This window comes from Lethenteron reissneri, chromosome 63, assembly GCF_015708825.2.
Source record: "Lethenteron reissneri isolate LAM-NWPU_2019-01 chromosome 63, ASM1570882v1, whole genome shotgun sequence".
NCBI classification, from domain to species: domain Eukaryota; kingdom Metazoa; phylum Chordata; class Hyperoartia; order Petromyzontiformes; family Petromyzontidae; genus Lethenteron; species Lethenteron reissneri.
The window spans coordinates 9,146,322-9,169,585 of NC_083841.1; the positions used below are offsets into that span (position 1 = coordinate 9,146,322).

The 23,264-nt window shown below is 42.2% G+C and overlaps 2 protein-coding genes across 5 annotated transcripts in view; one reads left to right on the forward strand and one right to left on the reverse strand.

Annotated features, from left to right (window-relative positions):
• Positions 1 to 16,697, reverse strand: part of NUP85 (nucleoporin 85) — a 92,692-nt gene extending 75,995 nt beyond the window's left edge. Inside the window, exons 1-2 of one of the 4 annotated variants that reach the window (XM_061577212.1) lie at positions 12,724 to 12,738; positions 10,994 to 11,092 (exon numbers count right to left, since the gene is read on the reverse strand). Coding sequence is in view for 3 of the 4 variants with exons in the window: in XM_061577209.1 (XP_061433193.1) it covers positions 16,534 to 16,611 (78 nt within the window). In the remaining variant the exon portion in view is untranslated. Of the gene's footprint in view, positions 1 to 6,931; positions 6,959 to 10,993; positions 11,093 to 12,723; positions 12,812 to 16,533 lie in introns of those variants that run through there. The other 3 variants (XM_061577209.1, XM_061577211.1, XM_061577210.1) reach the window with 3 other exon arrangements.
• The window catches only part of METTL23 (methyltransferase 23, arginine), a 92,805-nt gene continuing 86,068 nt past the window's right edge, over positions 16,528 to 23,264 (forward strand). The window contains exon 1 of the mRNA XM_061577215.1: positions 16,528 to 16,694. Within this exon, the coding sequence (XP_061433199.1) occupies positions 16,569 to 16,694 (126 nt within the window). The 5' untranslated portion in view covers positions 16,528 to 16,568. The remainder of the gene's footprint in view (positions 16,695 to 23,264) is intronic.

Here is a 23,264-nt window from a genome sequence, read left to right on the forward strand (position 1 = left end):
GCAGATGATACATAAATGGGGAATTAAACTCCCCACTGTGCTACTGCGGTCACCTAAAAGAGACCACTGAACATTTCCACGTATTGGCGGTACACCGGAGGTGCACGGTGTACATTTAAAAAAGCACATTTTTTGCAATCATTATTTATTTTTCCACGATTCGCAACCCCGGTCATAAAATCCTGCGGGGTGATGATGGTGCGTCAAAATTAGTTCTTGTGTCAAAGCGGTCAGAATGTTTATGAGTGGCTGACCACAAAGCTTTATAGTCTATTGCCGTAGAGCAGCACCCAAGTTGATGACGATTGGCTGCTGTGTTCCAAAGGCAGATTTGGCTTGTGCCCGAAACTTCAACGGGACACAAATCAATGGTCAATACCGACATTTTTTAGCAAGTCTCAGGAGACTGATTAAACCTTTGAATCGTGTCAAACCTGGCGATAGGGTCAAATAAAAACTGACAAACAGATCTACTGATTCAAATTGAAATTTTAGACTATTTTACGAGGACCAGTGTGTTATGGTGCACCGCCAATATGTCCAAATAACAGACTCAATGCCTCATCACACAAAAACAAAGGAGGCATCCATCACAGGGATATTCCTCAACCACTCCTAACACAATAAATCATCTGGCTCAACCACCTCAAGGTAAATTCAGAACCGTTGCTCTACATCAATGTGAGCCACACGAAGAATGCATTTGTGAACGTTGTCACAGCATTTAGATTTAAAGCTTTCTTGGTTGTTACGGTAAAGTCACGTAGACAGGAAATAATAAAATAATAAAAATAAAACATAATAAAATAATTCTCACGACGTTTCGGCTACAACACAAGCAGCTGTCCTCTCCTCTGTGGTAGCAGTTACATTGGAGAAACCAAACGACATGTCTCGGACCGCATCCGTGAACATAAAGCAGACCTGAAACATGGTAGGACAAACACCTCAGCCGTGGCAGATCACTGTTACAATTCAGTGGGCTCACATGACATTGACTTCTCCAAGACAAAGGTTCTCTGCAAGCCATATGGCTACCATGAGAGATTCGTTCATGAGGCGATCCACATATACAAACACAGAGACAATTTCAACCGAGAAGATGGATTCTGGCTCAGCAATCATTGGAAGGACGTAATAAACCATTTCGGATCTTAACTGATTGTGTTCACGTTTACAGTGACTTTCAGACCGCAGTCCACTCACTGGCATTGACTATATATCTTGTATTCTCCGCAAGGAATGGATTCTTTGCCCCGCTGCAAGTTTCCAACCACCACTCTCCCATTGCCATATTTCGTTGCTTCCTCTTAGTTTCTTTCACGCGACAGTCAACGGTATAGTGTATAGCAGATTGTATGATAATAGTATAAAATTGTAATGTTTAATACAATGTATAAGTAATATATAGTATCGTAATTGTATAGTGAATATACAGCAGTGTGATATACAGTAGGGTGGGTAGAATAATACATAGTGTAATATTACAATGTATAGTCGAAGGTATAGGGTGGTGTATAGTAATACAGTATATAATTTAATGTTGGGTTTGTCTATGGCAGTATATAGTATGGGGTAGACCCGTGTGATGTAAGAGGAAAAAAGTTTAGCTGGAAGCATATTCTTTTTTTTGCGACATAGTATATTTAGATACTATGTAGTTTATACTTTAGTTTTTTACGTGGTGGTTTAGTTACTGCAGCCACATTCTATTAACATTCCTTCCCTTTATTAATGCTACCCCTATCCCCTCCCTTTGATGCTGCTAATCCTGCATAATGCACGGGCATAATGACTTTGACACCCCCCGCCCACTTCCTACGCATTTCACAAGTAGAACTAATCCCATATCTGCATTTCCCATAAATATGCTAAATTCCTCTTGATATGCAAATTATTTTGTCAAGGCGCTCTTCCCCCTCCAACCCAGCTTAAATATACGCTCCAAGCCTGGGGTGTTTCATTCAGACGCCGTCTTCTCGACAGACCTATTCTTCACCTGAGGACGGCTGCTTGTGTTGTGGCTTAAACGTCGTGAGAATTATTTTATTATGTTTTATTTTTATTATTTTATTATTTCCCTTCTACGTGACTTTACCGAAAGAACCAAGAAGAGGTTGTCACAGCAGTTAGTACGCGCTCTCACAGGCATCCACGGGGCTGTTCCACAACAACCGCCAAACTGGTAACCGCTTTCAGAACCGATTTCTGCTTTGGAGAGCAAATAACTGGCAATAAATTCCAGGTAGAATGTCAGCCACGCAAGCACCGATTGGCATTGTGCGAAAGAACGATTGGCGCGGCGGCCTAAGTCTCCACGTGGTAATTTCCCCCCGGCTCACTGGTTAAATTGAAAATTTACAGCCTCGGAATTAAAACTATAAACTACTTTTATTTTACCATGCAAGGCCCACTTAGCTATCATCATGTGGAAATGTATCGCTCCCTCACGGTTGGAACTCCACGAAAGAAAGGGAGAGCGCTGGAGGATACTTGGTCTTCTCTTCCACGTCTTTCAAGAGGTGAGAGAATACCCACATTTTTTACTCGCCACATGACTCTGCTGATTTGGACTGTGATCAAAATGTGCATTGCTCGACATTCTAGGTGGGTCTTTAGAATATAACCGCTAATGCCATGAACACATTAACCCAGATCTTACATTACATGCTAATTGCTCTCACATTAACACAGCCACCTCCGTGCGCTCGTCATGGAAGCCGTCCTCGGATCTGACATTAACATGCTAATTTCTTGACTTAAAGCTTTCGTGACTGCAGGAATTCATATTCTTGGGTCTTTCGGTAAAGTCATGAAGATAGGTTTAAAGAAAATAAATAATAACGAAAAACTACGTTTTGATCGCAACACAAGCAATCGTCATTTTTTTCTCCTGATGACGATTGTTTGTGTTGCGATCGAAACGTGATAGTTTTTTTGTTATTTTCTTTTAAACTATCTACGAGACTTTACCGAAAAACCCAAAAATATGTTAATTTCTCTCACGTTAACATAGCCACCTCCGCACGCTCGTCATGGAGGTCGCCCTCCGATCTTAAATTAACATGCTAATTTCTCACATTAACATCATGAGCCCCGCCCACTTTGTTTATGACCCTTGGGCTAAACCCATTTCAAACCTTGAAAACAGTCTGCCTCAGCAGCTTTCCTCTCTTTTTCAATGGTTTTATTTAACTTGACTTGTGTTTGTCGTGGTCAAATCTTGTAATCAAAAGTTAGTCTACTTCCTGTTGTCCGATCAATTCCAAATTTTGCGCATGTACTCAGATCTAGTGACAATACATGCCTGTATTAAAATCGGCATCAATTAATTGCCTCCTTTCAAGCAATTACAAATTTTTCATGGGCGGCATATTAATTATATATTTTTGTTACCTGAAAATCGCCGCGGTCCCTAAACTGTGGAATCGGCTCACACAAAAAGCAGGTGCCACGTGTCTCAGGCACGCCTGCTGTGTGTGAACGAGTTACGGCCAGCATTACTCGACACAAAAAAAAGTAGTACATTGAAGATTAATTTATAAAGTTATAAATTAATTGAAGTAAGAGTTGATGTGGGAGCAGGCGCCACATCGTTGACGTACTTGTCAAGGGCGAGTTAAACGAAGTTGTGGAAAAAACTCCTTACATTTTTTTTAAGCAACGTTTCTCTTTAAAAGTTCACTAAAAAGTTCTACAAAAAAGTGATACTTCATTCATCTGTTTGTATGTCCTGGTAAAATATTGTAATCAAAATGTCGTCCAGTTCTCCTTGTCCAATTGATCCCAATTTTTGCACAAACAGTCAGATCCAGACACAATGCATGCCTGAATCAAATTCGCCACCAATTAATCAATTACTGGGCTCGTTTAAAGCTATTGATTGTTTGTATGAAAGCCTTATTTGGCGAGTGCTTTACAAACAGGTTTTTGTGAAATAAATATATTATTAGCAACGTAGGAGTCGAGAGTTCAAAACTCGGCCGCAACATTGTTTTGGTACTATTTCTTGCATTTCTACTTTTCTTAGGTAAACACTCACATAAAATCCTTTGGTGTGTTTACAAAAGTTGTGTATATTATGTCGTGCATCCAATGGGACAATGCATGAATAAGGTTAGTGACGTCATTTTTCCACTAACCCTATTCAAAGTAAACTATTACCATTTATATTTATGTTTAATCCATTTACATTTTAAAATGAAGCTGCTTGTGGTCGACTAATCGGTTGAGTGTTGGCCTTTCAGTCAAAAGTTATAATCTCAGGAATGAAATTTTTATTTCTCTTAAAAGAAAAATGTTGCTACTTTATATAGAGCTGTAAACTCTAGCATATTTAAGAGTGACTTGTCTGTGGTTCATAAGTTGCTTGAGCTTTCGAAATGTCACTTTTATATTCCAATATTCTACTCTCAGGTCATGAGTTCAAGGCCCGACTTATCAAACATTGCCAGCCACTCTTTGACCCAACGTCATTTGTCCTATACTCGTGCCAACAAAATATGGAAAACTACAAATCAAACAAAAAAACAAACAACTACGGTTACATCTTTTTGGTTCTTTCGGTAAAGTCACGTAGAAGGGAAGTAATAAAATAATAAAAATAAAACATAATAATTTATGTTTTATTTTTATTATTTTATTACTTCCCTCCTACGTGACTTTACCGAAAGAACCAAGAAGATGAATCCCTGCAGTCACGAAAGCTTTAAATCGAAACTACGGTTACGACAAATGTTTAACAAACAATGGATCATGGCAAGAGAAATCTAAAAGAAACTGCAATGCAACGAAAGCGACGATTAGAAAAGGCTTGGAAAAAGTCCGAAGAAAAGCGTGCTAGTGAAGATAAGCAGGCAAAGCACGCCAGACTTGAGAAACGACGTGATCGTTTGCATGATCAAACAACAGAAGTACGTGACGTCCGATTGCAACGAGACCATGACCATCATATACAATCAAGAATTCAAGAAAAAAACCACAAGCTGGTGATGCTCAATTGCAATGTGTGCGTGAACACATCACAATTCAGAGTTGCACAAAGACTTGAAGCACGTGATGTAATATTACAGCAAAATCGTAAAGATGAATCGCAATGTCTTCATGCACTCAATACTGATGTAGTGGTGTTACTACTCGCTGTTCGCAAACTGTGACAGCAGATCGTAAACAAGGTTTTCCCGCTCAATCAAACGGTCAGGGTCAAATGGGGTGAGGTAGGATCCAAACCCAGATTTGGGAAGGACCAATCAGAGGGTCTCACAAGGTGGCCGGGGATTGGACAACCCAGCCACGAACAGGTATAAAAGCCAGAGCGCTGAGAGCTCTGGAAGAGTTCTGCTACACGAAGACCCAAGTCAGCCGAAGACGTCTAGAACCCTGGACCAAGCCCTCCAGCCCTTATCAGGGCTCGGGCTCAGAGTAACCAGTGGTCGGGGAGAGATCCCCTAGGTCCAGCCAGAGGATGCTGGGAGAGCAGGGAGATTAGACAGCCTGCAGGGTCCGGAGGCTTGTAACTTCTGAGGGTAACGGGTGAGGGGACCATATACCCCTTAGTGTGCTAGGGACTGTGTATTACGATAGTAAACAGTGTGTGCCATAAAGAAGTCCAGAAGTCCGTCCTTACAACACTACACTGACATGACTAAATTTGACAATCCAATCAATATATTCCGCGATCAATTCTGAAGTCTGGACCAAACGCTGCTATCCAAGTGAGATTTACAGAGTACGACATAATGAAAATGCATTCCACTATCTACCAAACAAATTGTCATCAAAGCAAACATTGCAACTGTGTTCACGTTGCAAGACACACATAAGCAGTAACAAAAGAGCTGCACCGCCAAAAGCTTAATGGAATTATTTGGATCCTGGTGAAATTCCAGATGTGATTCGAGTCTTAACACAGCCAGAACAACATCTATTACCAAGAGTTATACCATTTTTGAAGATAATGAAATTGAGTGGAGTCTTCGGTCAATTTGGCTTCCGTGGACAGGCAGTTCTCTTTGCTATGGACATCTTTGAAGTTAGTGACACACTTCCACGGGCAATGGCTAATACTGGAATGGTTGTCATCACAGAAGATCTTGAGAATCTGAACATCACACGTGAATTCTCTATAAATCGTGACCAAGTTTACAATGCACTAAACTGGCTAATTCAAAACAATCCACTTTATGGGGATGTAACAATCAATGAAGACGCTACCATCGCTGATGTACATTCAGTTGCTATTCCTGCGCAACAACCAGTGGAGCAAAATCCACCGCAAGGACCTGCAAATGCTTACACGCCAATCAATGAAAGATGTAGAATTGTTCGCGCTGCATGGCATCAAGCAAATGAGGGTGTGTTTACATGGGGAAATGCAGATGTTCAATGTTGTGCAATGGTGTTGGCAAATATTGTAAGAGCTGCTATACCGCCACCAAGCATATGGACCACAAACACATTGAACGTGAACTTGATTGTGGGTGATGAAATGTATGAAACCATTCGATTGGCCAAACTTGAGAATGTAGGATATCCAATGACACAAATGGATATCTGGAAGTCAAACATTTTGGTGTCATGAGAAACTACATTATGTTCAACAACTCATTCTCAATAGCCTATGATGAGCAAACACTTCTCGTTGGAAGTGTACAAGACTCAGTCAATGAAGGCGATTCACAAGGAATGACTTTGGGCGGGGATGCATTTAATGACTTGTTCACGAATCATCAGGCTGGCGTACAAATAACAGGATCCAAATCACTAGGAATTATGCATATGATGACAAATACTACCTCAATGATTCACATTCATGTGGTCAGAAAGGTGCACCGGCAGGCAATGGCAGAGCATGCATAATTGAGTGTGACACAGTTGAAGAACTTGAACGAATCTGCAGACCATCAACAGGATCAAGAAATGTTCAATTCACCATCAACGTCATATATGTTCATCCAAAAAATGTCATCGCCGATCCAGGGATGCGAGAAGAAGAAGATTCATCATCACATCTGCGACACGCAATGCAAGAAAATATGGCAGCACAAGTTGAATCGATGCCTGTACAAACATCAGTCATGGCTTCAATAGATTGTGATTAGCCAAATGTGGAGGAGGAATACGAAGTCTCTGATAATACTCACGAAATAAGGCGTAAAACAACCAACAACCTTGTCAACGAAGCACAATGCAAGTGCCCTAAACATCGTGATTTATTTTATTTTATACCTACGTGATTTTACCGAAAGAACCAAAGAGTATGGATTCCTACAGTCACGAAAGCTTCAAATCAAGATTGCTAAGTACATTGCAAAATCTGAACCCATAGAGCTTTCCCCAGGAATCAGGCAAGCAAAACAGAATATTTGACGTGAAGAAAATGATGTGTCGCGCAAACTGTTCAAGATTTGCATGAGAATAATGAAGGAGCGACAGATTTCAGCTAGTGAATGTGTATTCCGATTATGTCATCTCAACCTTCGAGTTAGTTCAAGAAAATGTCTTCCTCAATACTCGAAAACCCGAGCAGCGATACAGTGTGTTGAGATTCAACGAACAAGGTCAGGCATCTGGATATTGCGCCAACAGCTTTGAACGATACGAAAAGCATCCTTTGCAATATCAAGATATGTGCTTGGTAGAGTTTGCAATGTTGTTTGAACCACATTACGCTAAAACAGAAGACGATCTTCAAGTTAATATCGATGAGGATGCATATGAAGAGTTACACATCTCTGCAAGAGAAAGAGAGATGATCACGCTCACTGATAGAACAAAAATGCTCAAAATAAATGTTCCAGCAGTTGTTAGTGCCACACTTTGTGCTTGCAACAGATCATGAACACTACTTTTATAGCCTTCTGGTTCAATACACACCATACAGAAGTGAACAAGAGCTATTTCAACGATTTGAGACTGCAAAGGAAGCTTTTCTGGCAAATGAACAACAGCTAAAACAGATGAGTGAGCATATGCAAGTGCATCGTGAACGTGACAGACGACTCGAGAATGCATTCAATCAACTTTATGCACTCAACATTCTCGAACAAGCTGTACCTGGAAGATGAACAACAAGAGGTGCCAGATGTGCCAATAGATGAAGAACAATTACAATCGGCACATAGAGCAATTAATGTAGAAGAGGAAATGTTTAGAATGGTCACAGAAATCATAAGCATGCAATTGCATGAAGACCCTGAGACTGAAGGCTCTCCTGAATGCTTAAGAGTCTTCATCACTGGTGGAGCTGGAGTGGGCAAACATTCCTACTTAAATTGTTGCAAAATCAATCAATCAATGCTTTGCAAAGAAGGCTGTAGTAGTCTTTGCGTTAACTGGAGTCTCTGTGCGCCTTATCTTCTTTTCTTCTTCTTATATATAAAAGTCTCCACGCGCTCGCGCTTGCGGGGGATTTGGCTCTCGGACGGTGGGCAATATGTAGAAAAGAATTTGCCGGGCGGCACGCCCTAAGCCCCGCGGTGGGAATAGGCTATTTCGTTTTCCCGTCCCTAAACTTTAAAGTAGTTTAATCAACACATTTGTGCCGTTTCTATTATAAATTATTTACTTATTGCGCGACATCGACCGTACCAACTGACGCCAATTGCGGGGGGGGGGGGGGGTGGGCCTTGGCTCCATTTTACGGGGACATTTCCTTTTACGCGTTTAAAGCCAACACATAGACACATAACGCTGCGGATATTTCTTCACAGTGTCACGTCCTCTTCACCCCCCCAACACGATGTGTCCAGTTTATACTACCGACTCCTTAGATAATAATATTTTACTGCTTACATAACATTATTCTTGCACGGGCGGGGGATGCTGGGGGGGGGATAGCGGCCCAGCCCCTAGCCTGGCAATGTGCCAACTCCGCCGCCTCGCCAATGTATGCCAGAAGGGGGGCTACGCATGGTACAAGGCCTCAACATGCCTTTGGTAAGTACAAATTTCCAAGCTTCTTACACTAACAAATCAAGTCCAATGTTTTATATTATTAAACACATTTAGTTGACAAACATTACTATAATAATCTTTGTGTGCAGAAAACAACTCCCGTTGATTCGCTTACTATTATCAAACAAATAATTTTGCGAGATATTACAATAATAATGTTTGTGTGCACAAAACTCTTTCTTTTTAGCTTGCTAAATTTTCCCTTTTTTTGCTGCGCTTTTATGATGCTGCGACGGTCTGCCAGTCTGTGATGTGGCCATGTACGTCCATGTGTATGTGTGTGTCAGTCCATATGTGTGTGTCAGTCCATATGTGTGTGTGTTAGTCCACATGTGTATGTAAGTCTATACATGTGTGTGTGTAAGTCAATGCATTTGTGCGAGTCCATATGTGTGTGTTCATCCATGTCTGTGTATCTCAAGTAGATGACTGTGTCACAAGTGTATGTGTGTAGGGCTGTGTGTCAGTCTATCTATGTGTCTAAGTCCATGTGTGTGTGCAAGTACATATGTGTGTTTACGTCAATGTGTGTGTGAGTCCACGTATGTCTGTGTGTGACTCGCTGTATGTGTGTACGTCGATATATGTGTGTAACTCCATGTTTGTATCTCAAGTGGATGTCTGTGTGTGTCAGTCCATGTGTGTGTAAGTCGATGTGTTTGTGAGTCCATATGTGTGTGGGTGTCTGAGTCCATGTGCGTGTGTGTTAATTGCTGTATGTGCATGCCTCCATGTTAGTCAGTGTAAGTCCATTTCTTCGTGTGTCTGTAGGCCCATGTGTGCATCTTAGTCCATGTGTGTGCTTTATTGACCTACTCAAGGCCTATGATACCATCAGTAGGCCTGGCCTCTGGGTTGTTCTTCGTGCTTTCCGAGTCCCTCACCCACTGCTCACCATCCTTAAGGACCTTAATGATGGTGAGCGGCCCCGCATCAAACTACGTGGCCGTGAGTCAGAGCCATTCCCTGTACACATTGGGGTGCAACAGGGATGTCCTCTGGCTCCCACATTATTTTACATATATTTGGACCACGTAGTTCATGAAGCCATCAATGGCTGTACCGCTAGCATTTCCATCTGGTACAGATACAATGGGAGGCTGATCGATGCCCGAGTGCGGTCAAGGGATGGCTCCCTATTGCTCAACCACATTACGTATGCCGATGATCTGCTAATTGCTGCTCACTCAGAGGAGGAGTTCGAGGTGCTGCTGCTGAATCTGGAGCTTGCCACCAAGAGGTGGGGCCCTACCATCAGCCCCACCAAAACTAAGCACCTGCCTGGGTATTTTCTACCATCGGACATTCTACCCCCACAACTTCCAATTGGTGATGGGGCAGTTGTGGAGACAGTGGAGAGTTTCCCATACCTTGCCAGTGTGCTAATGACCGGCTCCGGTTTAGAAGCAGAGGTCTCACTCCGAAACAGTCGAGCCACATTATATTTTCATTGGTTGCGTAACACCTTACGTGGCCTCAAGGTGCACATAGCCTGGTACAAGCGTTGTCTGGTACAAGGCTCTAAGGAAAGCTGTCTCGGGTGTGGACCAATCAACTTCAAGGACAGTGCATACATTATCAGAGTTATGTTTTTTGTTTGCATTATGACTGCAGGTATTATGGTCTATGCAAACATGACTCCTTGTAAAAAAGGTGTCAGTTTTGTTGCCAGATAGAAGAGTAAAAAACCAATTATCATATTTTTTACAGGCAAATGAGGTTCCAATGGAGCCAAAGTCATGTTAAGATCCAACATTGATGTCTGTAAAGGACTTGTAAATGGTGCAATTGGATATATCACAAAAATCACTTGGCCTATTCCTAGTCGTGCACAATTGCACGAAAGACAAATACATTCACTAGTTGAAATCGACTTTGGCAAGGACGGCACACATGAAATTAAGCCCAAATCAGTTAAGTCCCCTGCTAATCGTGGCTATGGTACAGCTGAACGAAGAATGTTCCCACTAATTCTATCATGGGCATCGACAGTGCACAAAATGCAAGGATGTACAGTGCGCATCATGCAGTCGTGTACTTGGGATCAAAGCTCTTCGAAGCAGGTCAGGTATATGTTGCCTCAAGTCGTGTTCGCTCGCTGGATGGACTTCAAATTGTAGATTTGGACAACCAAAGACTGACCGGAAACACACCATGCAAATAATGAAGCGTTAGCAGAAATTAATAGAATGAGAAACCATCAACCACATTAAAAATAATTAGATTTGTGTGACAACAACTTATACACACAAATATGGTTGAGTACATTGCAAACAACATGAAGGGAATGTATAGAGTTAAGAACAGTGCTCTCGGATCGCACTATAAAATTTAAGGTCGACAAAAGAAGTAGGCTTAGTCTTAGACCGAGTCTATTTTTTTCTAAAAGTATTTTCAAAAAGTATCAAATAATATTCTTTGTAATAAATTCTTTGTTAAAATAAAGACTAAAAATTAGAAAATAAACTCCTTATTTTAAAGTGCACTAAAAAGTTACAAACAATTTTCTTTCAGCCGTCATCAGCTGATCAGATATTAAAGGAGTGCCCCACGGTTTTATGTTTTAATTCCAAATGTCCAAAAATATTCTGATCAGCTGGTGACGGCTGAAAGAAAATAATTTGTTACTTTTGAGTGCACTTTAAAATAAAACCGTTGTCTTTTAAAAATACATTTTTAAGGAGTTAATTTCAGCCTGATGACGACCGCTTGCATTGCAATTGAAACGTCGTAGCTTTTTGTTATTTCTTTTTAACCTATCTACGTGACTTATGTAGTGCTTTTTTCAGAAGCTACCTCGCCACAAATGATAGCTCAACGAAGTGGTTTATCATGTAAAAGTTGAATCGTACGTTTCTGAATTTGGGGGGAAAACCCTAAGGACTCGGGAGAAAAATCCACGCGACCACGGGGAGAGAGACATGTAAACTCCAAATATACAGCAGGCGTCAGGGTCGGGATCAAACACACGGCCTCCTGATTACCAGGCGAGGTAGTTCACATGTCACCACCGCGGCGCCCACGTGTTAACCCAGACATGTTCATCCAGGAAAGCCTCGCTGAGTCTCAACTCTTCAGGAGGGTCCTGCCAAGTTGTCGTATTCAGGGGGCGATGACTGTTGTGTGTACAGGATTCCCTCGTTTATCACAAATTGCTGTCTGCATTTTCAGTCGCCCCGCGAATCACAACTGGAACTATACGACTGTATTTGTACTTTAATATTTCCATAATAGTTTTTTTTGGGTTAGATCGCGTAAATATATAAATGTGTCGTTAAAACCCGCCTCCACCCGACACGGCCAACTAGTAAGGGTTGTCACGTAAACATATCGTGCCAATTCGTCACTAGTACAGCACTAACCAGTGTGTTGGAGAGCCAAGCCACAACATTTACAGTACTCAGATTGTAGCGTGGTGCAGCTCGACTGCTCCGCTATCACCACAGACCCCCCCCCCCCCCCCCCGGCAAGTGATGAGAGCGAGCGCCTATGGAGACCAGCACTACGACCAGTCGCCTTCATCTCCCTGGTCGCGTTTTTTTTACAAACCACACCAGGTCATCGTTTGCGGCTGAGTCGACCCAGGGGGGGAGGCCCAGGCCGGTTCAAATAATCCGTCACCGATGTTGGTAGCAGTAAGCGGGAATCGAAATCAGATCGCCCGAGTTTGTAGCGCAGCGCGCTGACTGCTACACTACCGCTCCCTCGCAGTAGCGCCAACGAGGATCTCCCCGCACTCTCTCACTCGACGACATCGCCATACTTCACCATTTGCAGCCTCCGCTCCCTCCAGCGCCTCTCCCGCCTGTTCGCGCCGAGTGCGCGCTGACGTCACCCGCGTCGCGCGCTGCGTCACGTGAGCCGCGGCCATGTTTGTAAGGGCGGAGGGGGTGACGTCGTCAAAGTTACCTGGGCCTCCGCCACATTGGTAAGGGAGAATAATCTGAATACTCTTCTTGGTTCTTTCGGTAAAGTCACGTAGAAGGGAAGTAATAAAATAATAAAATTAAAACAATAAAATAGATGAATCCCTGCAGTCACGAAAGCTTTAAATCGAAATCTGAATACTGTATGCATTTATACTGGAGGAATCCGATGAGCTATAAAGCTATTTTTCTCACAGATGTCCAGTAGGGGGCGGGTAAGAACGTTACAAAAATAAACAATACAAAAACACGACAGTCGTGCAAAGTACAAGAAAGGTAAGCAAACCCCCCCCTCCCGGCCAGTCTACATAACAAAGGCTCAGTCCTTTGTTATGTAGACTAGCCGTAGTCTCAATCCGCACCTTACCATAATAATAATAAGTAAACCCGTAAAAACAAAGTTTTTCACTATAAATCCTTTATATGCGTGGCGGCTAGAGTCCTCTCGTCCTCTGGCTTGAGATGGCTGCCACCTATGGGTCAGATGATTGCATTGCACCATTAAGCAATTGGTAATTAAATATTTAATTTGTTTTCCCTAAACAGTGTAAAATTTTGGAATTTTTTTTCACGAACATTAATTGTCTCGCACAACGGGTCTGTGTGCAAAATGTCAGCTCGATTGGATCACGGGAAGTGGGTTAAAAAACGACCGAAAGATTTGCACGGTCGTAAGCAAGCACGCAAGCAAGCGAACTTAATATAAAGGATTTAAAAAGGGGGCCTGCCCTGCCCCCCCCCCCTCAACCAGTGTATATATACGGGGTAGTGTCTCTTGTAATCTCTCATTCACTTGATACAGCTAGTCGGGCCGTGACGGTTCCACCTGAAGACGGAGGCTTGTGTTGCCTCCGAAACGTCGTGATTTTTATTTTATTTTACTTTTATTAATTTAATTTTTTTACCTACGTGTCTTAAGAATATGAATACTTGCAGTCACGAAAGCTTCAAATCTAGAAGACTTACTGTACAAGTAAAACTAAAGCATCCCCATCCTACCAGGCAAAGCCCACTGATGTATTAACTTATTTTTCAGAAGCGACCTGGCCATCACAAATGATAAGCTCAACAAAGTGGTCCATCATTTGGACATTTATAGCAGCAAAATAACCTAAATAATCTAAATGCATGTTTATAAATGTGGAGGGAAACCCCGGAGGACTCGGAGAAAATAAATCCCCGCGACCACGGGAGAGACACACGAACACTGCAGATAGAGGCGGTGGCCAGGGTCGGGATGGAAGACCGGCCTCCTGCATGCCACAAGAAGGATAATGTTGGCCTTCGCGACCAACATTATCCACAAGAAGTGTGTTTTGAGTAATATCGCGTAAATATAAATGCGTCATTAAACACGCCACCAACTCAACAGTCAACTAGTAAGGTTTGTCACGTAAAACAATTCGTGACTTTACAATTGTGGCTTTACACTACTCTCAGACACGCAGCCGCTGTTGCTGAACCAGTAACGAATTGCCACCATAAGTTTACGTGACGAACCTCACTAATTTACTGCGTCGGATGGTGGCGGGTTTAGCGACACAATTATATTTACGCGATCTAACACAAAAAACTAACTTTTTGTGGCAAACAGTGAGTTGGCACAGTAAGGGGCATAGGCGGTGCATCGGGGCCGTCGTTTCAGTCGGTCCCGTGGCCTTTAAAAGTGCACGTAGCCTGGCACAGGCGCCGTGGTCGTGTCACACCGCCACTTGCTGTAAGGGATGAGGAATCACAATATGTATTTATACTGGAGGAATCCGATGGGCTATAAAGCTCCCTCTTCACATACACATTTTAATTATACTGCATATATACAAATAATATCACACTCAGTTAAACACATGGATACATAATTAAATTGCTCGCACACCATTGGCTCATGTAGATGTTCAGTACAGGACGGTTCAGAACAAAAAACACGATAGGAGTGCCAATTATAGGAATGGTAAACAAATCACGTAAAATATATACAAATACAACTAATGTTTAAAGTTGTGTCCAGCGATCAGACTAAACTAAAACTAAACTACTTTTAAACAAAGCATTTTTTTTATTTTATCAGGTAAGGCCCACTTAGTTATAAAGCATTTTTTCAGAAGCGTCCTGGCCACAAAAGATAACTGAAGTGGCTTATCCATGTGCAAATGTATACGGTCGTCGCCAAATACTCTAAACGCCTCGATGTTGATTCTAAATCTGGAGGGGAAACTCCAAATATCCAGCAGGGGTCAGGGTTGGTGCTTCCATTGAACCAACGCTGATGAAGAATATTTTCTCCGAAAGCAAATTTGTAGGTGATTTAATATATATATGCAGTACTAATCACATTCCTGCATTTCCCATAAATATGCTAAATTCCTTTTGATACGCAAATTCCTTTGTCAATGCGCCCAGCTTATATATATGCTCCAAGCTCGTGTGCTGTTTCATTCAGACTCTGTCGCCTCGACGGACCTGGTTTTCACCTGAGGACGGCTGCTTGCGTTGTGGCCGAAACGTCGTGAGAATTGTTTTATTATGTTTTATTTTTATTATTTTATTACTTCCCTTCTACGTGACTTTACCGAAAGAACCAAGAAGATTAATATATATACTTTAATTTTTTTCTACGGAGGGATGTGTATTTTATTCGGTCCACTTTTAATAGCAGGGCTAGGTATGCAATATACTCTCCTCACAAACGATAGCTCAACGAAGGGGCTTATCGTGGGAATCCACAGCAGTAAAATCATCTCGTCCAAGGCTCAGGTTCTACATGCATCGGCATCGTGGGTGATGTGTGAGGCGGTGGGAGCGGTGGTGCAATGGTTAGCGCGGAGTCCGAGTTCGACTCCCGCCCACGGCCACCAAACACCCAGTGACTGTGAGCAGAGCCGGGCCTGGACCTCCCCCCCCCCCTAAGGTCAACTCAGCCTCAAACGAGCGTGTAAACATTGCCACTGGGGGGGGGGGGGGGGTGCTTACCACCCTGCCCACCCCTCTTGTGCCGTTCTGGCACTTCACAGACGCTCGCTAACTGCACTTGCCCCAACAGTATGTTTGCTCCCTCTCTATGTATCTCTGTGATATCTGTCTGCTTATATGTCTGTCTATATGTTTCTGGTTCTGTGTTTAATCTCTCTCTCAAATTTAGCATTCTCAGGAAGAACGTAATCAACCAGATAGGGTGTTGACTGTTATGTTATCCGACTCTCTGTTGTAGTAGTGTATAGTGTAGTGTATAGTGTAGTGTATAGTGTAGTAGTGTATAGGTGGGGTGTTGACTGTTATGTTATCTGACTCTCTGTTGTAGTAGTGTATAGTGTTGTGTATTGTGTAGTGTATAGGGTAGTGTATAGTGTAATAGTGTAGTGTATAGTGTAGTGTAGTAGTGTATAGGTGGGGTGTTGACTGTTATGTTATCTGACTCTCTGTTGTATTACACTACATTTCTGAGTATACTAGATTTGTGTTTCTATTTAATGTATACCTGTTGATGATTTCTTGTGTTGCAATCGAAACGTCGTATGCTAGTATTTAATTTAATGTATTATTTTATCTTTATACGTGACTTTACCGAAAGAACCAAGGAATGACGTGGAGGCTACCCGAGTTGGGGGAATCTTTGCCTTTGGTGACGTCACTCGCAGACGGCCCCGCGCCATCTTACGTGGGGGTAAGATGGCCGCTCAGCGTTGAGAGAGCATGGAAGTCGTGCAGGAGGGAGGAGAGGAGGAGAACGCTGCATGGCGGACAAGGTGGAAGAGGTTTTACTTTGCGGACGAAGAGGAGAATGATGATGACGCCGCGCTGCTCGTTACAATCCCAGAGGTGAGCGGCGGCAGAGCAGGACGCGTGACATCACGGTGGCGGCGTGGTGAGTGCGAACGGCGGCGCCATCTTGCATGGGGGGGGGGGTGAGCGAGTTCCACTTTGGCGCTCGTCGTTGTTGTTTTACTGCGCGAGCGAGTCAAGTTGGTGGCCATCTCCCCCCCTCCCCTTCCCACATTACTGTGTGACGGGGATCTTGTTCATCCAGGGGCCTCTGCCACTTTTTGACATTGGTACAACTCCTTGGCGCACAAACTAAGTCGACCCACAACCTGGATGGTGGAATTGTTGGTGGGGAGCGGTGGTGCAACGGTTAGCGGCGCTTCGCCCCGAACCCGGCGACCGGAGTTCGATTCCCGCTTAGTTGCGATATCATTTGTGAGAAATACAGCTCAGTGGACCTTACCTAGTAAAAAAAATAGACTGTCCAATGTTCTCTTTAAGTTTCAAATGTGTCTTGCTTTCTCTTTAAGATCTCCTAAGGCAAGGGGACTTCCATGTGCATTGTGACCTGGATCACCATAATGACAGAAACAACAATCACGTACAGCAATGAAGCAAATATAAAAAGCTGCATTACGTATTAAAAAAAGCACTCCACGAACATAAATCAATGTTAAATTAAGATATGTCCTGGAATGAAAATTGGTTTCGAAAATTAAGCTTTAAAATTTCACCTTGACACTAAGTTACAGAAACATGCAAATCGATTATTGCACTCGTGATGTGTCCTTGATGTATCGTTCTGTCGTAGCCCAGTGCGCGATGACCCCACTCAAAGATACATAGGGATGTTATCATGGATATAAGCATGACTTTTAAGCCCCACATAAAACTGATGTGCAAAAAAAAAACAGGAATCGCTCTGCTACAGAAACTTGCAGGAATAATTTGGGGTGCCTGATGTTCTGCCAACTACCGCCCCTCTCACTGATCTACGCGGTGCCAGAGCATTGCACTCCAGCCTGGTCCGGGAGCTCTGGTACATCACTGCTGGACGCACAATTAAACAACACTGCGCGTAATAGCTGGGGACACTGAAATGACAGCAGTCCCCTGGGTCCCTGTTCTGGGTGCACATTATGCCACCAAATAGCCGCAGCAACATACAAACTGCAAGGGAGTATACGCATTTTATTGCCAACAACTACCTACCCATCAACCAAAAACACGACGTATACCAAATTCGACGTATTCCAAAGCGGTCGTATACCGAGGTATGACTATATCTAAATTGAGAGAAATAAAAAATAATTTTAACCGTTCAGATAGCTACAGATGTAGTGCTGCTTTCAAGTTAATCATGAAATACTACATTGTTTAAATGAATGCCTATACAGGTCACCATACTTCAATAGGGAGTACACACAAATGACAGGAGGTACAAGAATAATGGGCTTGCATAATGTGCATGCATAATCTACGTTGATTACCATATAAATAAGCCAACCAGCAATCGATACTGATTGTCATTTATGTGCATTAATGAATCCCCCCCACTTCGCTCAAGAAGTGCTCACAATTGATTCCATCATATCTACCCCTCTAAGGAACAAAACAGGATTTCTCCACAAATCTGGCTGTCGCCTGATGAAGCTAGTTATAAATAGTGGCAAAACGTCGTACTCAGATTGCAAATGTTGTGGCTTTGCTCTCCAACACACATTTTTTTACGAATTGGCATGTACTGTTTACGTGAAAAACCTTACTAATTTGGCTGTGTAGGGTGGTGGCAGGTTAAGTTACACATGTATATATATACACGATCTAACCACAAAAACCTGTATATTAGTTTAGAGTGTCAAAACCGTTGCAGATCCTGCTAGTTTTAATCAACACTGCTGAAATGATGCACTTCCAAAAAGGTAATGTGGCGCAAGTATATGTAATAAAAAAATACTTTCACTTTTCACGCGGAGCGACAGATATGAGAAGAACGGTTTTATTGTCTGCCGAGTTATACTGTGAACAGCAGCTCCAGGGAGGAGCAGGGCAGAGTAATTTTAGCCACTGGCTACTTGAGTCAAACCGCTAAGCCACATGTCGGCTGACCCGCTGCATTCACTTGGTGTGGCATAGCAGGCATAACGCTGGCAGCTTTGGGCCCAACATTGAGCCTTACTTAGATCTGGACGTATGCACGCACACATTGCAGTCGTTACGTAATCACGCTATGAGTGCACATCGCATATGTAAATATAATATTCATATCCACAGTAAAAACCCATTAATCTGCTTGGCATCGCAATCCCAGCTGAGCTGTCATGGAATGGCTGCGTTATTAAACTGGCTTAAGGGCCCCTTGATGAAGCAATTTTTTTTCCTTCTCAGTATCAAAGCGAATTTAACTTCAACAATTATTGCTGCCATACAAAACACACATTCGGCTGATAATGGAATGCATGTTTGTCATGTGAACCATATGACAGATTGGCAGGACCCCGGGGTCCCATATGACAGATTGGCAGGACCCCGGGGTCCCATATGCCCCCGGCTCTCGCATAAACATATTATAATGTAAACAAAAACTTTGCTCTTTTTAAATCCTTTATATTAAGTTCGCTTGCTTGCTTGCGTGCTTGCTTGCTTGCTTAGGACCGTGCAAATCTTTCGCTCGTTTTTTAACCCACTTCCCGTGATCCAATCGAGCTGACATTTTCCACACAGACTCGTTGTGCGAGACAATTAATGTTCGTGAAAAAAAAATTCAAAAATTTTACACTTTTTAGGCAAAAAAAAATTATTTTACATTTATTCAAATACAACTCATTTATGGCTTTGGCTGATCATCACAGTGTAGGAGCCCAGAGCGTAACCCCTCCACAGGCCGTGGCGGAGTAGCGCAGTTGGTAGCGCCCTCGCTTCCCATGCCAAAGGTCGCGGGATCGATCCCCGCGTCCTCCACAGGCGAATATATTTTTAAATCCTTTATATTAATATTAAGTTTGCTTGCTTGCTTAGGACCGTGCAAATCTTTCGCTCGTTTTTTAACCCACTTCCCGTGATCCAATCGAGCTGACATTTTCCACACAGACTCGTTGTGTGTGACAATAAATTTTCGTGACATTTTTTTTCCAAAATTTTACACTGTTTAGGGAAAACTAATTAAATATTTAATTACCAATTGCTTAATACTGGCAGACAATCATCTGACCCATAGGTGGCAGCCATCTCAAGCCAGAGGACGAGAAGACTCTAGCCGCCACGCATATAAAGGATTTATAGTGAAAAACTTTGTTTTTACGGGTTTACTTGTTTAAATCCTTTATATTAAGTTCGCTTGCTTGCATGCTTGCTTGCTTGCTTACGACCGTGCAAACCTTTCGGTCGTTTTTTAACCCACTTCCAGTGATCCAATCGAGCTGACATTTTGCACACAGACTCGTTGTGCGAGACAATTAATGTTCGTGAAAACAAATTTCTAAAATTTTACACTGTTTAGGGAAAACAAATTAAATATTTAATTACCAATTGTTTAATACTGCAGACAATCATCTGACCCATAGGTGGCAGCCATCTCAAGCCAGAGGACGAGAGGACTCTAGCCGCCACGCATATAAAGGATTTAGAGTGAAAACTTTGTTTTTACGGGTTATACTTATTACCATTGGGTTTGAAGGATGGTGGCAAGTGTTGTCTTGTTAAACTATGCCTTTAAAACTGAAAACTACTTACCTGCAGTACCTCTATTTAAATACACTATCGACAAAATAATTTACACCCCTCTGTCAATCATCGTGTTGCTCAGTGTGGATTTGTGAACACACTTTGTCAACAGTACATAAAATAGTACGCGTTTTCAATGCGCTGTTCATATTGTAACAAGCGTTTATACCAATATTACTCTACAGAGTAGTGGGTCGCCGCTCCTCTTATCCACATTGATACGAGCGGTATGTGCTAAAAAAACCTATCCGCACAGATGTATACGGACAAGAGAAGTATTACACTGGTCAACACACTTTTTCTGGCATAAGGTATTCCAACGGTTTTAAGGTAATTTTGGGGTGCTGATTCCAAATCTGGCATCAGTTATTGTCTACCACACAGGTTTTTGAGATATCAAATATTGCATTTTCAATAAAAACAGCAAATTTATGCTCGTATACGAATAGCTAAACAGACATCCATACAATAATTAGATAATATACAATAATAATGAAACAAACATTTAATGAGCCGTAGCACAAAGTTGTGAGAATGACTGCATATCAATGTGAGTGAATGCATATTACCATGTAAGAATTGAATTGTGAAGATAAGAAAAATATGTACAAAAAGGTCATTCACAATAGTGATGTTACATCTGCATAAACGACCTCTTCTTTGACGATCTCCGATGTACAGCTTGTGGAATGTCTCTCATCAAGGACCAGAAGTAATCTGTCATCAAGTTTGAGTCCCATCGGCCTTGGTAACGTTCTTCCATAACTTTAATGTCTTGATGAAAGCGTTCACCTTGCTCTTCGCTCACGTAACCCATGTTCTCTGGAAACTGGGCCAAGTGACTATGTAAGTAGTGAACCTTCATGCTCATTCTACATCCAAGTACTTGGAAACTCAAGAGCAGCTCCTCCACAATCTCTCGATAGTTGTCCGCTTTCCTGTTCCCAAGGAAATTCCGCACCACATCAGAGAATGCATTCCAAGCTCTAGCCTCTGCCGCAGTCATTTTTGTTACAAAGTGTGGATCCCTGATGAGTTTTCTTATTTGAGGGCCATCAAATATTCCTGCTTTTTTCTTCTCGGCACTGAGACTTGAAAAGGTTGAACATATATAGCTGAAGCAGTCTCCAGTGTGATCAAGAACTTTGACGAATTGCTTGATTAACCCAAGTTTTATGTGCAGTGGGGGAAATACAATTTTATTCCTATCAACCAGAGGTTCATTCTTGATGTTCTTGTCACCAGGCGTCAAACTGATTCTTGGTGGCCAGTTCTTTTTAACCCAGTGTTCTAATGTAGCCCTACTGTCCCAGTAGCACAGGAAACAAGAGTATTTGGTGTTACCTCCTTGCTGACCCAGCAGAAAATTAACCATTTTCAAATCAACACAAATTAGCCATCCATGAACATGGTATTCCAATCTATCCAGAACAATCTTGATGTTGGCATACTCTTCATTCATTTTTACAGAGTGTCCTATTGGGATTGAACCATATATATTTCTGTTGTGAAGTAACACACATTTCAAACTCCGTTTACTACTGTCAATAAAAAGTCTCCATTCACTTGAATCATATGCGGGCAGTCCCATATTGAGAAGAAGCCCTTCAACATCATTACAATAAACAAGTTGACCATTTGAATGGAAGTACTTTCGCAGTGCTGCTTCTTTGTTACGATAAAAGGAGATACTAGTGCTAGGTTTGAGTAGTCATTTATCTTGCAGCCTGGAAGCCAACAATTCCGCAGACTGCTTTGGCAAATACAAGTCTCTTACAAGATCATTCAATTCAGGCTGACTAAACAGAGAAATGTTATCACAATCTGCATCAGATGGCGTATATTCGATCTGAGCATCATCACCATCTGTAGAAGCAGGTAAACTGAGGGATTCAACATCAATCTCTGATAGCTCAGTAAATACAGGCACAGGTATTTCCTCACAGTGCTCAACTGGTCGTCTGGCAGATGGGATAAATGGGTATTGTAAGTGTTGTTTGTTTTTCTTATTGAGACCTTGTACATTGACAAGGCAGAAGTAGCAGTTATCCAAATGGTTTGTAGGTTCTCTCCAAACCATTGGCACACCAAACTTCAGCTTAGCATTCTTTCCTTTAGACCATGATCGCAAAGTTTCAACACAGGTTTTACACACTTTGTGAGGAGCCCAATTTTTGTCTTGGTCTCCAAGTCGTACTTTAAAGTAGGCAAGATAAACCTTCTTGACAAAGGTATTGATGTTGCGCCTTTGATCCTGCAAAGTGAAGCTGCCACAGATGTAGCACAAGATATCTGGGTCATTACTGCATTTCCTTCTTTCGGATGTTGTAGCCATTGTTAGATCACGCCCTGCAGAAGAAAAATATTAAATAAATGTGGATATCTACATAAAATTATATTATAAACACTATCCTAAAAATACAGAACCATATTTTAACACTAAAGCAGTCACTGACTCGCAACAACTTGCAATCATAAGTGACAGAGTTAATTTCGGGTAAAATCAATGAAAATGGGGTATGCCGATAGCATAAAAATGAGATGTGATGGAGTAAATCTGAGATCAGATTTGGAATCAGCACCCTGAAATTAGCTGCAAAAGTCCAGGCCAGAAAAAAAAAATTGTTGACCAGTGTTATCAAACAGGAGGCATTAACGGTGCAACACATCTTATCTGTTAAATGTCTGCAGGTAAGAGGATTGTCATCGATTGATCCTGGCCGCAGACATTGGTAGGTCACAAATAATAATGAAGATAAGAGAGCAGTTTCACTGTATTATGCATACCATTATGACAAATAAAGGACTTAAGTCGTGTAGGCATTTTGAGCAATTTTGGATAAGACTTATGGTCCTGCCCATACCCGAGCATGGAGTGCATTCGCTTGTTCAGCTCTTCTGTGC